This window comes from Lynx canadensis, chromosome E1 (assembly GCF_007474595.2).
Source record: "Lynx canadensis isolate LIC74 chromosome E1, mLynCan4.pri.v2, whole genome shotgun sequence".
In the NCBI taxonomy this organism is placed as follows: Eukaryota; Metazoa; Chordata; class Mammalia; order Carnivora; family Felidae; genus Lynx; species Lynx canadensis.
In genome coordinates, this window is record NC_044316.2 from 39781151 (window position 1) to 39795949 (window position 14799).

General features: G+C 49.3%; 1 protein-coding gene across 1 annotated transcript; it reads left to right on the top strand.

Moving 5' to 3' along the window:
• Positions 1–223: 223 nt before the first annotated feature.
• EIF1 (eukaryotic translation initiation factor 1) lies at positions 224–2976 on the top strand. Its single transcript, XM_030295858.1, has 4 exons — positions 224–406; positions 1115–1278; positions 1421–1522; positions 2104–2976. The coding sequence occupies exons 1-4, from the start codon at positions 376–378 to the stop codon at positions 2146–2148; spliced, it is 342 nt and encodes a 113-aa protein (XP_030151718.1). The 5' UTR covers positions 224–375; the 3' UTR covers positions 2149–2976.
• The last annotated feature ends 11823 nt before the right edge of the window (positions 2977–14799 follow it).

Genomic DNA, 14799 nt, shown 5'->3' on the forward strand with positions numbered 1-14799 from the left:
TAGACGGACCAACCTTTCCCTTCCCCTTCTACCACTCCCGGAATCGAGAGGACGCCCTCCCGCAGCAGAGCTCCTGCGCAAGCGCCGTCTCGCGTCCTCGCCCCCGGACCAATCGGAAACGGCGGCGCCAGGGGGCTGGGGCCACGACGTCGTGGGTGGGGCCAGGACGTGAGGGCAGCGCGCTGGCGTCACAGGGGCGGCTATATAAGTGAATACAGGCGCCGCCCCTCCGCCCCAGTCACTGAGCCGCCGCCGAGGACTCAGCAGCCTCCCCCTTGAGCCCCCTCGCTTCCCGACGCTCCGTCCCCCCTGCCCGCCTTCTCCCGCCGCCGCCTTCCGCAGGCCGTTTCCACCGAGGAAAAGGAATCGTATCGTATGTCCGCTATCCAGAACCTCCACTCTTTCGGTAAGCCGCGGAAAAGTCCCGTGGGGAGAAAGGCCTGGGTGGGGTGGCGAAGTGCTCCGGGCCCGGAAACCTGCCAGCGCTCCGGGCTTTCGTAAACTTGGGAGGAGGGAAGATCTTCGCGCTCGCAGGAAGCGGGGCCCGGCCGGGGCCCTGGGGTCGGTCCTTAAGTGCGACCGGAAGGAGCGGGCAGGGAGGCAACCCTTGGGCAGTCCCAGTGTCTATCGGGTGGCGCATTTACTAATGGCTCCCGGGCCGCCTTGGGCCCCACCCGCCCCCTCCCGCCACCCCTGCGTCACGTCCGTTACGTCACCGCCGTTGTCACGGACCCGGGAGTGAGAGGCGGTGCCAGGCCTAAGTGACAAACGCTCCCGCCAATGGGGCGGGAAGCTTGGCCCCGCCTTGGAGCTTTGGTTCCGGCCGGTTGCATCAGCCGGGTGGGGCACTGCCTGCCGTCCCAGGCTCCCCCGGCACGTGATCGGCTTCCGAGGGCGGGCCTGGGGCAAGAGGCCCGGGCTTTCCCCCGGCGCTGGGGAAGCCAGCCGTCCCGGACTGACCCGTTCCGGGGACAGCCAACAAGGACTTGTCTGACCTGATCTTAGCCCTGGCGATTTCAGTAGTTGTTTTCTGGGCGCGCCAAAGATCCATTGGGAGGGTGACAATGGCACCTGAGCCCCAACAGCTCTAACCGAGTTTGATCTTTCTTCCCAGACCCCTTTGCTGATGCAAGTAAGGGTGATGATCTGCTTCCTGCTGGCACTGAGGATTATATCCATATAAGAATTCAACAGAGAAACGGCAGGAAGACCCTTACTACTGTCCAAGGGATCGCTGATGATTACGATAAAAAGAAACTAGTGAAGGCGTTTAAGAAGGTAGGTATTCGGTGAGATCGTAAGAATATCACATTTAACTTGCTCAGGAGGGGGTGCTCACTTACTTGTATTCTCAGGAGGAATTGTTGGTGCACTCGGGCTGCACTTCGTCTAATTTGTTTTGCTTCATTCATGCTTGCAGAAATTTGCCTGCAATGGTACTGTAATTGAGCATCCAGAATATGGAGAAGTAATTCAGCTACAGGGTGACCAGCGCAAGAACATATGCCAGTTCCTTGTAGAGGTGAGTTCCATCACTTGGTGATGATCCATTTGTGCCTCTACCCTGTCTGCATGTCCGATCCTTCCTACTCTATACTCAGTCTCCTGAGGACCTAGAAGTTGGTATTGTAAGACTAAGCAAAACAGTTGAGTTGAAGTAGATAAGTATTCCCAAAAACAGAAGGGACTTGTCTGCCTTATTTAATTCGTATGTGGATGTACTTTTTTTGTTTGTTAAGTAATCTCTACACCTAGCGTGTGGGCTAGAACTTAAAACCCCCAGATCAAGAGTCGCATGCTCTACTTGACTGAGCCAGCCTGGTGACCACTTTAAAGATGCACGTTTAAATGGCACACAGATACTAGAATACACACGATGTCTGGTTGGCAGTTCCTAAGTGCTAAAATCCTCTTTATATCATTGGTTCTTTCCTGAGTACCCTGAGTTAAGAACCATTGTGCTCCTAGTGGTTGAGGTGTGTGCCTTGGCTCTTGGACTTCTCTTGCCCAGTATAGGAGCAAGAAGACAGAGTTGTTGGCATCAGAAATCGGTTGGGGGGGGGGTTGATCCCCTATTATAACTTTGTCTTTTTTTCTTTGCAGATTGGACTGGCTAAGGACGACCAGCTGAAGGTTCATGGGTTTTAAGTGCTTTTGGCTCACTGAAGCTTAAGTGAGGATTTCTTTGCAATGAGTAGAATTTCCCTTCTGTCCCTTGTCACAAGTTTAAAAACCTCACAGCTTGTATAATGTAACCATTTGGGGTCTGCTTTTAACTTGGACTAGTGTAACTCCTTCATGCAATAAACTGAAAAGAGCCATGCTGTCTAGTCTTGAAGTCCCTCATTTAAACAGAGGTCAAGCAGTAGGCGCCTGGCAGTGTCCGGCCTGAAACCAAGCAGTAACGTCATGTTTCGGTCAAGCCCAGAGCCCCAAGATCACAGCCGGCTATGTCTGGCCAGAAGCTCCTCGGCTCTCCCTCTTCAGAGTTCCCTGCCCTAAGAGAATGTCACCACCTGAGCAGCCCGCGGTGGAGCTGAGAGGACGGGATGGGGTAAGCCGGCCACAGCAGCGGTGCTGCCACAGGGAGTCTTGGTAGTCAAAGAAAGATCCCTGGTGTCTCCAACCTGACCGGGCGGGCGGAGCTTAGAGCGGCCACCTTCCCTCTAGCAAGGTGTGATAGGACGTCTGATTTGCCACCAAAGTCTTTTTGACCAGACATATCCTAGCTAATTGATGTCCGAACACCAGAATGTGAGGCCAACCTTCTATCCGAGTTAAACTTCTGACAAGGGAACAAACTTCAAACCGATGTATGAGTCCTGTAGCTGGCTGTAGAGCTTGCACCTTACTAGCAGCAGCTGCCCAATGCCATGTGAAGTAACAGACTGGTTTTTTGGTTTATTTTTTCCTTCAGTTTTAATGTTATGTAATGTATTTAAGCCCTTATTTAAATAAAACTTGTTTTCAGAAACACCTGATTTGCAGATTGTATTTTATGTATAGTCAGTCTTGTACGTGGGAAGGAACCACAGAAAGGGGCAGTGGAGGGTAGTCTACGCCTGCAGGCCAACGGGGACCTCAACCTCTTGGCCAAGAAAACCTTCAGTGAGCCTGTCCCTTGCATGTCGCCAGAGCTGCAGTGTCCTTAGAGTCCTGAAAGGAGGGACTGCAGGGTGGACGGATTCACTGGTGGTCGTTGGGCCATCCCGGTTCAATGGCCATGGAGGAACTCACCTCGTGAACTGATAGAGCAGTTTGGTCGGAAACCCTTGAGTCCCCTCAGTGACAGGATCTTGCCTTTCTAAAGGTTGTAACAAGGGACAAACATGGTGTGGGATTTAATCTGATCCTCAGACCCTTGGGAGGGACACAGAAGTGCTTTTTCCAGAGGATACGTTTACAGGGTTAACAGTTAAGGGACTATAAAGCAGTTTAAGAAAAAGGTCAGGCCATCCCTTATAGAAGAACAATGAATGTGATTCATTCTATTAAAATTCTGTCAGTATGTGGATCATGAACTGGTACCAATTGCAGATTGTAAAATACAGGCTTCAAACTACTGAGTAGTCATGAAGAATCCCCTTTTCCTATTGCTAGCCTCTTGTAGATACTGGTCAGCCTTGTGAAGAAGTCTGTATAGAGGCCAGCCTAGAACAAGGTGAAGTGTGGGGGAAGGCTGGTGAAAGGCTGAGCCAGTGGCAGCTGCCCTGAAAATAGGATTTTAATCTGGGAGGTAGAGGGTTATAACAAGGTCTTAACAAAACTCATGTGTTCAGCAAACAAGATTTGAGTGATACTTTTGCTTTTTAAGGTTTATTTTTGACAGAGAAACCGACTGCCAGCAGGGGAGGGGCAGAGAGGGAGAGACAATCCAAAATAGATTCCAGGCTCTGAGCTGTCAGTGCAGACGTGGGGGGGGTGTCAAACTCACCAAGGGGTAGATCACGATCTGAGCCGAAGTCGGACCCTACTGACTGAACCACCCAGACACCCCTTGAATGATAGTTTTAAATCAGTAAGATTGCATTACAAAGCAAAGGGCTATTCAGAAGCTTCTAGCAGCAACCCAGGAGGCCAACCCACAGAAGACCACAGTCAGGAAATAAGATAAAACAGTAAGAATTCCTGCTGTAGGTTGATAAGCAGGTCCTGTGCTAGGCTGTTGAGATATCTTGCCTTTTAAGGACTTTCAGCATTCTAGAATGAGATTATTGAGAGTTAAGCCAGCAACATCAGTAATCCACCATCTGTAATCAAAATGGTTATCCGTGAACATGACAGGAGGTTTGAGAACACTCTTAATTCAGTATCTCAGGCCGGAGATAAAAGTATAGTTGTGTCCGTTGGATGGTTGGGGAAATTTGCAAGGCTAAAAAGTGGTAGGGTTTCCTCCAGAACCCAAGCTCTCCGTCCTTGCCCTCCCCACCAGGTGACCTGTACATTTCCAATTTAAAGAGTTCTTTTTACCAAGATCCGTATATGCAGTGTCGAGTGTGGGGATGGCGGGGCACACAACAGTAATCAGGAAGACACCCTGTGCTCTGGAAGCCGGTGGCCTGACAGGAGTGGAAAACCAGCACGCGGCCTTGACACGAGGCAGAAAGGAGCCAATGCCACCCCTGGCTTGGCCAAAGAGTCACAGGTTTGGGGGACTGGCAAATCTTTCCCACCCAGTCCACACCCACGGGGGCCAGGGAAGGCTTCATAAAGGAGGTGCCATCTGAAGCAGCGTGTTAACAGAGGAGTCAGGATCCAGAGGTGGGAGCACCCAGAGTATATGAGGGCCCTAAGGTAGCGCTTGGCTGGAACAAAGGCCTTGTATAGAGCAGGAATAACAGTACTGTCTCTGTGCCAGGCCTGTGCTGAGAGCTGGTATACACTGACCTGTTCGCTTAACAGGAGGGACTCGGCCCTATGGTAGAACGTTCTGAGAAGTGGGACAGCTGAGCCAGCAAGCAGGTGATGAGATGGAGCAGAGGGGAGGGAGGGCTGGAAGGCTGGTGTGAGGTCAGAGTGGGCTGAGCCACAAGCTAAAACATTCAGATGTCAGCCTGCAAGAAGTCACGGTGAAGAGCAGATCTCGATGAGAAGCGTCTCCCAGCTCTGTGCTCTCGGTTCCTCCCCCCCCCCCCACCCCGCCCCCACCCCCAGTCTCCCCTCTGCCTCCTCACTCTGTCCTCCCCTTCCCTCTCCTGTTTCCTCCCTTCTCACCTCACTCTCCTGGCCCCAACCAAGGCCCACCCTCTGCCACAGGGACAAGCCGACACAAACCCAATGTTCCTTAAAATTGTGTTAGCAAGACGAAATGAATACTGGTCAGCTAAAGCTGCACAGGAATCCACAAAAACTACTTTAAAGCCTATTCAAAGCTCACCCATAAATAGGACAAAGAAACATGGTCTATTTGGGAACTGAACATTCTACCAACTAGCTCTGCAATTGACCTGCTTCCTTATTTACCAGCCTGGTGCTGCCCCCTTGTGGCATGAGTGTCAAAACACAGTTTACTGTTCACCTGGCTTGGAAACGAAGCGCGAGCTCCCTAACTTTTCAGGAGATACACACTGTTTCAGAATTAGCAAATCGTGTGAGGCTCTGGCCATTTCTTCTCTTGGACTCCCTTAAATCCTCCTAGTTTAAATATTCATAAAACGTACTGTTCTTGGGAAGCTTGTTAAAAATTGAGATTCTCGGGGCGCCTGGGTGGCTCAGTGGGTTAAGCGTCTGACTTCAGCCCAGATCATGATCTCAAGGCGCATGGATTCAAGCTTTGCATCCAGCTCTGTGCTGACAGCTCAGAGCCTGGAGCCTGGAGCCTGCTTCAGCTTCTGTGTCACCTTCTCTCTCTGCCCCCTCCCCCAATTGTATTCTCTTTCTCTTTCTCTCTCTCTTAAATAAATAAACTTTAAAAAAAATTCTAGGGGCGTCTGAGTGGCTCAGTTCGTTAAGTTTCTGACTCTTGATCTGAGCTCGGGTCTTGATCTGAGGGTCGTGAGTTAAAAAAAAAAAAAATCAGATTAGAGGCCCCACCCAGGATAGCTAAGCTTTGCTGGGTGTCAGCTGAACAATCCACCTGCTTTTCAAGGGCCTACAAAAATGTCTGGGAACTGAAAGAAATTCATCATTTCCCAAATTTGACCCCCAAACTGCAAAACTCAGAATGCATAAGTGTTTAACACTACAAAAGATACCACTGGCTGTAACTGTAATATAATTCCTATATAACTATATGAAATTGTAATAAACATTTCTAGAAAAGGAACAACATTATTTGTAACAAAACTTAGATTTGTAAAGTTTACCAACATCTTTCCAAAAATACTACAGAAAATGTCTATTTGGCCTGTGGGTGTACTTTATTCACTTGGTATGAGGCACAACAGAACCTCTGAGGTCAGAATGTCTGGCCCACAAACTCCAGGAAATGACCCTGCCTCTAGAGCCACAGACTCTGATCCAGAGATTCTGATGTGGGGCCCAGGAACCTGTCTTTTTAACATCAGCCAATTCAAATGGGGGGAAATACTGATGTGGCTAATGGGGAGCTATTGAGGAAACATGAGCAGGAGAGAAGCATTACCAGAACTAAATTTCAGGGAAAGAAATCAGGAGTACTGTATTTAAGGGGCACCTGGCGGGGCGCCTGGGTGGCCCGGTCGGTTGAGCGGCCGACTTCGGCTCAGGTCATGATCTCGCGGTCCATGAGTTCGAGCCCCCCGTCGGGCTCTGTGCTGACAGCTCGGAGCCTGGAGCCTGTTTCAGATTCTGTGTCTCCCTCTCTGTGACCCTCCCCTGTTCATGCTCTGTCTCTCCCTGTCTCAAAAATAAATAAAACGTTAAAAAAATTTTTTTTCTTTTTTTTTTATTTTGTTTTTCAACGTTTTTATTTATTTTTGGGACAGAGAGAGACAGAGCATGAACGGGGGAGGGGCAGAGAGAGGGAGACACAGAATCGGAAACAGGCTCCAGGCTCCGAGCCATCAGCCCAGAGCCTGACGCGGGGCTCGAACTCACGGACCGCGAGATCGTGACCTGGCTGAAGTCGGACGCTTAACCGACTGCGCCACCCAGGCGCCCCAAAAAATTTTAAAATAATAATAATAAGGGGCACCTGTCTGGCTCAGCCGGTGGAGCGCACAACTCTTGATCTCAGGATTATGATCCAGACTCACGTTAGATGCAAAGATTTCTTAAAAATAAAATCTTTAGCGGCATGTGGGTGGCTTAGTCAGTTAAGTGTCCAACTCTGGATTTCAGCTCAGTGTGATCTCACGGTTCATGAATTTGAACCCTGCGTTGGGCTCTGCACTGACAGTGTGGAGCCTGCTTGGGATTCATTCTCTCTCTCTCTCTCTCTCTCTCTCAAAATAAAGTTAAAAAAATTTTTTTTAATCTTAAAAAAAAAAAAGAGTATTTAAGATGGTTTGAAAAGGGGGTGGCCAAGAGTCAGAACTTGGTTACCAGCATCTGAGAAACCAACCCCTGACATTTTGGCATTTTCACATATGTGAAAATGTGGGCATTTCTTGCAAGACTGTCCAGAGCTTTTATCAGATTCTTTTTTTTTTTAACAAGATTTTTTTATAATTTTTATTTTTTTTTTTAATTTTTTTTTCAACGTTTATTTATTTTTGGGACAGAGAGAGACAGAGCATGAACGGGGGAGGGGCAGAGAGAGAGGGAGACACAGAATCGGAAACAGGCTCCAGGCTCCGAGCCATCAGCCCAGAGCCTGACGCGGGGCTCGAACTCACGGACCGCGAGATCGTGACCTGGCTGAAGTCGGACGCTTAACCGACTGCGCCACCCAGGCGCCCTTATAATTTTTATTTTTAAGAGAGAGAGAGCACGAGCACAAGCCAGGAAGGGGCAAAGGGGGGGGGGGGGGGGACACAGAGGATCCAAAGCAGGCTTTGCACTGACAGCAGCAAGCCCGATATGGGGCTTGAACTCATGAACCGAAGATGGAGGCTCAACCGACTGAGTCACCCGGTCGGCCCTGCTTTTATCAGATTCTTAAAAGAGCCTGTTACCCAAAACCCCTAAGAATCACTGGCCTGTGGTTTCCTCCCCAGGCTTAACAAAGCCCCAGGGACTAACAAAGGTTATCCAGGCACGGCAGTGCAAGCAGCAATATGCCTTTTCCAATATCGACTTTGAAAATTAATAACTATTTAAAAACATTTCTAAACAACTCCCAAACCGAGCGAGGGCCGGGCAAAAGGCACACACGCAGCAGCCGGACTCCACAGCCTCGGATGCCCCAGTGTGACTCACTCGCTCCCGAGCCGCTGTCGCCAGCCGTCACCCGGCCTCGGCGGTCTGGGTGGTTGCACAGTTTAAATTGTCTTTAATCTTGGTCCTTGATGGTCAATTTGTACCCAGAATGGACACCTAGTTAAAAACAGGAAGCACAGGGAACGCAGAGGTTGAACATGTTAACGTGGAGCATGAAACACGACAGTCTTTTGTGTGGGTCACGTCACTGGCTCTCCATTTCTATGGAACAACAGGAAACAAGCATGAGGACAAAGTCAATGCAGAGAGATGTGACCGAGCTAGGTCCCACGGTCCACGTTGGAGACAGAACTGCAGACTCTCGCTACTCAGTATCCCCGTGAGCTCGTTAGGATTTTAAGCCTGATCCCAGACCTCCCAGACCCATCTTCATTTTTTTTTTAATTTTTTCATTCTTTATTTTTGAGAGAGCAAGCGAGCAAGCGCAAGTGGGGGAGGGGCAGAGAGAGAGGGAGACACAGAATCCGAAGCAGGCTCCAGGCTCCGAGCTGTCAGCACAGAGCCCGATGCGGGGCTCAAACCCACAAGCCGTGAGATCACGACCTGAGCCGAAGTCAGACACTTAACTGACTGAGCCACCCAGGCACCCCTCCATTATGGTTTTAGATGTGCATTTAAAACCCACAAAAATAGTCCAAGTATGGAAAGCAACAGGTATGAGCTGAATATGGACTGAGTTCATTGCACTAGCTAAGAGGTGCAGAAACCTGGCTGTCACATCAGCTGGGGAGTTCTTCGGTGGTACCAAGCCTGGGCTTAGCCCCCAAAGCCTCAGGCCAGAACTAGGGGGTGGCCCATGAGTGATGATTATCTAGCCATTCACGCCCATGGAACCCCATCAGACCTGCAGTTCCCATCCATCTGACTAAGAGGACTCCAGAATGTCAAAAACAATGCTGAAGAAGAAAATATGGTGTTGGCTAGATCTAATTGGACTTTTCCTTCATTGGAGCCAAAGACAGCCTGCATCTCTCATGTGGGATTTGCAATGTGCTTGTATGTGAGTAGCCTGAAACTCTTCTATCACCCCCTGGGAAAAATAATACAAAAGCTATAACAAATGTAAGGGGACCCCAATGAACATTAGATTTTTTTAAAGTACATAATAAAATCTAAATCTACATTTTAATATACATTTGTTCTCAGAACCAAATGTGATGCAGTATCACTTTTTAATTGGTCTAAAGTCATGCTTTTTCTTCTAATTAAATCTAAACAGTGTTTTGTCACATTTTTATGGGGAAAGTCAAAATGTGTCTATGATTACCACAAGTTATATTTTAAATTGAACTTTAAAGAGAACCAATCATAACTGACCCACCTCAAATTACCTTTTAATTAAAATGCTGGGCATATGCCAGGCATTGGAAAGAAAAAGATTGAAAGTTTCCAGGTTGGTCCTCTAGATCATTGATATGACAGGGAAAAGGATTTTGAGTCCAAAAACGTCAAGACTCACTGAGCGAGAATTCAGCTGCTTTGCTGCTGGACGCAGGACAGAAGACATTCATGTGGACGGCTTCGTGGAGAGCTTGCCTGGGCTTTTGACAATCCCCAGTGGGTTCATGTAACTGGGGGCATCACGTAACTCAGCACCATTAATATTTGGGCCCCGAGAATTATTTCTTGGGGAAGAGGGACTGACCTGTGTATCAAAGGGTGTTTAGCAGAATCTCAGACCTCCACTCCCAGGCATGCTGGATGACCAAAATTATCTCCAGATTATTGCCAAATGCCCCTGGTGGGGGCAAAACCACATACTCCTTTTGAGAACCACTGGTTTAGTTCACCCTTTCCCTCCTGTTCTGCCAAACAGAAATGCAAAGGAAGGAGAGCAAATCATGATATCACAGAAGATAACCCTGCTAATTTTAAACTTCTCATAGAATGAACCATTCGTTCATTCATTCATTCATTCATTCAGTAAACATTTATTCAGCACACCGTACGTGCCCAGCACCCTTTGAGCCACTGGGGATACAGCACTGAACAAAGATCCCTGCCCATATGGAAGTTACATTCCAGAAGGGGAGGACGGACTGGGTTTCGGATCTCCTCGTCCCCTACAATTGTTTCCTTGCAACATTTGGTGCTGCATGCCAGCCCTCTTTGCTTCTCAGATGAGGTCTCCCACTAGCCACCCTGTGACCTCTCCACCTGCTTGAACCTTTCATCCCTCCATTCTCCAAATGTAGGAGTTCCAAAGGGACTAAGACAGTCTGGGCTTTCCTTGCCTCTCCCTTCTGGTCTCACCCTAGGTCATGACTGATTATGGCCTTCAGGGTTCATGCTCCTAACACTCTGTTTCCAGCTTCAACTTCTCGTTCAAGTCCAGAGCCCACTGCCAACTCTTTGTTGTGTTCATTCATTCGTTCACTCACTCATTCATTCACATTTATGGAGTACTCACTCGGTACAGGTGTCCACAAGGGGTGTGGGTTCAGCAACCAATAAGGCAAAGCACGCCTTCTTTCTCACGGAGTCTATACTCCAGCTGGGGAATCAGGCGCTAAACCAACCACTGCACAAACACCTAAACTATTTCAGCCATGCTTAGGCAAGGGATCACATTCAGCCTGTGACAGGGAGAGGCACTCTTTCTCTGCTTTTTTTTTTTTTAACATTTATTAATTTTTTGAGAGAGAGACAGAGCATGAGTGGGGGAGGAGCAGAGAGAGAGGGAGACACAAAATCCAAAGCAGCTCCAGGCTCTGAGCTGTCAGCACAGAGCCCGATGTGGGGCTGGAACCCACGAACCGTGAGATCGTGACCTGAGCTGAAGTCCGACGCTTAACCAAATGAGCCACCCAGGCACCCCCTTTTCCTCCGCTCTTTTGCTCCACAGCACTTATCACCACCTGGACGAGTCTATAATTTAGCTTTGCTTGATTTTGACCATCTTCTCCCATCTCTTAGAATTCCCATGGCTGTAATATGCTAGTATTTTGTGGTTTTGGTTTCCTTTTTGCGTGCTATTTGAGAGAGCAGCTTTAAATTTTAAACAGTCGACGAGGAAGTTCTTCTTAAGGTGATCTCCCAGCTACCAGCTCTCTGAGTAGTTTGTCACAAACCTCTTTTTCATGTCCTAGTCTTTCCCTGGGAGAAGAGAAATGAGGAGTGAATGCAAATGAGGTTTTTCCTTTTGGGGTGATGAAAATATTCTGGAACTAGATAAAGGTCATGGTTGTGCAACGTTGTGGATACGCTATAAGCCACTGGCTGGTGTACTTTGAAAGAGTGAATGGTGGGCACCTGGGTGGCTCAGTCAGTTGAGTGTCCGGCTTCAGCTCAGGTCATGATCTCACAGTTAGTGAGTTAGAGCCCCGCATTGAGCTCTGTGCTGACAGCTTGGAGCCTGGAGCCTGTTTCCGATTCTGTGTCCCTGCTCTCTCTGCCCCTCCCCTGCTCTCTTTCTCTCTCTCTCAAAAATAAACATTTTAAAAAAAGAGTGAATGGTGTGATATGTTCACTATATCTCAATTAATAGATCTTGTAGGGGTGCCTTGCTGGCTCAGTCAAATATCTGACTCTTGATTTCAGCTCGGGTTATGATCTCATGGTCATGAGATCAAGCCCCGAGTCAGGCTCCACACTGGGCGTCGAACCTGCTTAAGAGTCTCTCTCTGCCCCTTCCCCACTCATTCTTTTCTCTCTCTCTCTCTCTCTCAAAAAAAAATATGGATAGATAGATCCTATATATGTGGGTTGTTGTTTTTTTCAAGAGGTGCAGGGAGCACAGAGAGATAGGGACAGAGGATCCCAAGCAGGCTCCACGCTGACAGCAGTGAGCCCAATACGGGGACTGAACCCACAAACTGTGAGATCACAGCCTGAGCTGAAGATGGATGCTCAACCGACTGAGCCACCCAGGTGCCCCCCTATATACGTGTTTTAAATTGTATCATGTCAAAGCTGGATGGATGGACAAATTACGAGCAGGGGTTTTGCCCTTACCAAATGGAAGTACCACTTTGGGTTTGGTGACTAGAAATCTCCTTACCCTCTGCCAGGGATAGTTTGGGATTTGGCTGGTTTATAAAAGCAGGAGAACCTCGGTAAAGCCTAAAGAAGCACACTGCCCCTTCTCCCTTCCCTGAAACAATTTTTCGCAATAACCAAGTAAGATTACAGGTAAAATCAGACACCAGAACCTCCCTCATTTCCTTGGCCCTGAGGCCACAACTCCCACCAACCCCACTCATTGGCTCAATAGATCACAGAGTTCAGGGAAGAGAAGGTTCACTGTCGAGGAAGCAGGAAAGCAGCAAGGGAAGGCTTTTCTTTTCCCCCCCCAATGCTTACAGAATCCAACTGTCCAGGTTCAAGCCTCAGCTGTGCATTTGATGGGCTGTGTCCTGGGCTAATCACTGGGTTGAGTCTGGGATCTGACTTTACCCTACTCACAAGCTAATAAGCTATCCTATTAGCTTTTCACCAAAGGCAGAAGACACAAGACTCCTGGGTCAGAGACAAATAACTGTGTTACTCACAACCCAGCTGACCACATAATTTGCATCAATTACCCTTGCTCCCCAAGTTCCTTGGTGGTAACACAGCAGAGATGCTACACGGACAGTAGTTGTGAGGCAGCCGAGGACACTGAGCCTGGAAACCTACTGCGTTTGTAGGAAGTAGTAAGCAAGTCTGCTCTACGTCCCGGAGGGAGACATTACCTCCTCTCTCAAAGTCACTCACTGCAAACACAAACCCAAGAAATGCCCTGAGTAAAGAGTGGTCACGACCTTGGCATGTTCAGCAAGAACATTCAGGGAGGCTCAAGCCCATGGCGAACTGCTTCATTGCTTTGCCAATTTCTCTGTGCCTCAGTTTCCTCACCTAAAACTGGGGGCAATAGTATTACCCTCCTTGTGGGGTCGTGGTGAGGACTCCAAGACATAATGCCCTGTAAAGTGCTTAGCATGGAGACCTGGCCAAAGAAGGGGTCCCTAAATTGTAATCACCATCATTAGGGGAAGAGGGAGGTGAAAACATGTTATAAACATGAGAAAGCTTGCATTTAAGAGGGCTTCAAGGTCCGGAGGAAACAGAAGGCTTCCCCACTTACTTGCCCCCCAAACTGTCCATGGCACCTTAAGCTCATATCACACTGTCTCTCCCCAAGAGAAAAGGAACAAAGACCCTCTTGATCAACATTGTGTTCCCAGGGTCAACACAGCACCTGGCACGAAGTGGGCACTGAATGAATGAATGAATGAATGAATGAAAAGTGAAAGCAGAGGAGTGCCTGGGTGGTTCGATTGGCGGAGTGTCCAACTTCGGCTCGGGTCATGATCTCGCAGTTCATGAGTTCAAGCCCCACGCCGGGCTCTGTGCTGACAGCTCGGAGCCTGGAGCCTGCTTCGGATTCTGTGTCTCCCTCTCTCTCTGCCCCTTCCCCACTCATGCTCTGTCTCTCAAAAATGAATAAATGTTAAAAAAAAAAGGGGGGGGGAGAAAAAAAGAAATGTGAAGGCATTAAGCGTCTGAGCTGGCAGGAGGGTCCGGGCTGAAGGGCCACCGTGGGGGCACTGAACTTGACAGGGCTGCATACCCTCCAGTGACGAAGGAAAGGAGAGCAGAAGGTGGGCTCGGACAGCTGTGGTCACGCAGGGAGAAGGAAGCTGAGGTCAGATGGCCTTGGGAGGGAAGGGAACGTGACTCACAAGGTTGCCAGGCAACCACCCAGCTGCAGAATATTAATTTGCAATTGAATCAACTGGCCACTTTGAGGAACTATCCTGTTTGCAGGGGTGGGGAGACAGGAGCTGAAGAAGGGTCAAGGCTTAAGGATGGGGACAAGCCTGGCAGGTTCTGAAGCAGGACAGGGGCAGCGACCCAGGTGCATCGCCCATAAATGAAGTAAAAAACCGTGGGGGCCAGTCTGGGGAGGGAGGAAAGTGAGACCAGAGGGGGAAGGTGGGCTGTGAGAAGGAAGGCAGTCGGACTGACAGTTACAGCAAAGTCAGATTGAGCAGGAGCTGGGCTTCTGGAGAGAGGGTAGGCCAGAGGCTGTGGACCAGGAGAGGCAGCAGCACAGCCCAGAGAAGACCGGCCACGCGCACAGCTCCATCCCCTCACCCGTCAGGTGTCAGGCGTGAGCAGGCAGCTTCCCCTGGCCAACCCCTAACCCTAAAATGCACCTGAGGGCACCTGGATGGCTCAGGCGGTTGAGCTTCTGATTCTTGATTTCTGCTCAGGTCATGATCCCAGGGTCACGGAATCAAGGCCCGTGTTGGGCTCTGCGCTGAGCATGGAGGCTGGTTAAGATTCTCTCGGGGCGGGGCGCCTGGGTGGCGCAGTCGGTTAAGCGTCCGACTTCAGCCAGGTCACGATCTCGCGGTCCGTGAGTTCGGGCCCCGCGTCGGGCTCTGGGCTGATGGCTCAGAGCCTGGAGCCTGCTTCCGATTCTGTGTCTCCCTCTCTCTCTGCCCCTCCCCCGTTCATGCTCTGTCTCTCTCTGTCTCAAAAATAAATAAACGTTAAAAAAAAAAAAAAAAA

Coding starts and splice junctions, on each gene's coding strand:
- EIF1 (XM_030295858.1), top strand. CDS start 376: ATGTCCGCTATCCAGAACCTCCACTCTTTCG. Junction 407..1,114: donor CCAGAACCTCCACTCTTTCG/GTAAGCCGCGGA, acceptor CTTTCTTCCCAG/ACCCCTTTGCTGATGCAAGT. Junction 1,279..1,420: donor TAGTGAAGGCGTTTAAGAAG/GTAGGTATTCGG, acceptor TCATGCTTGCAG/AAATTTGCCTGCAATGGTAC.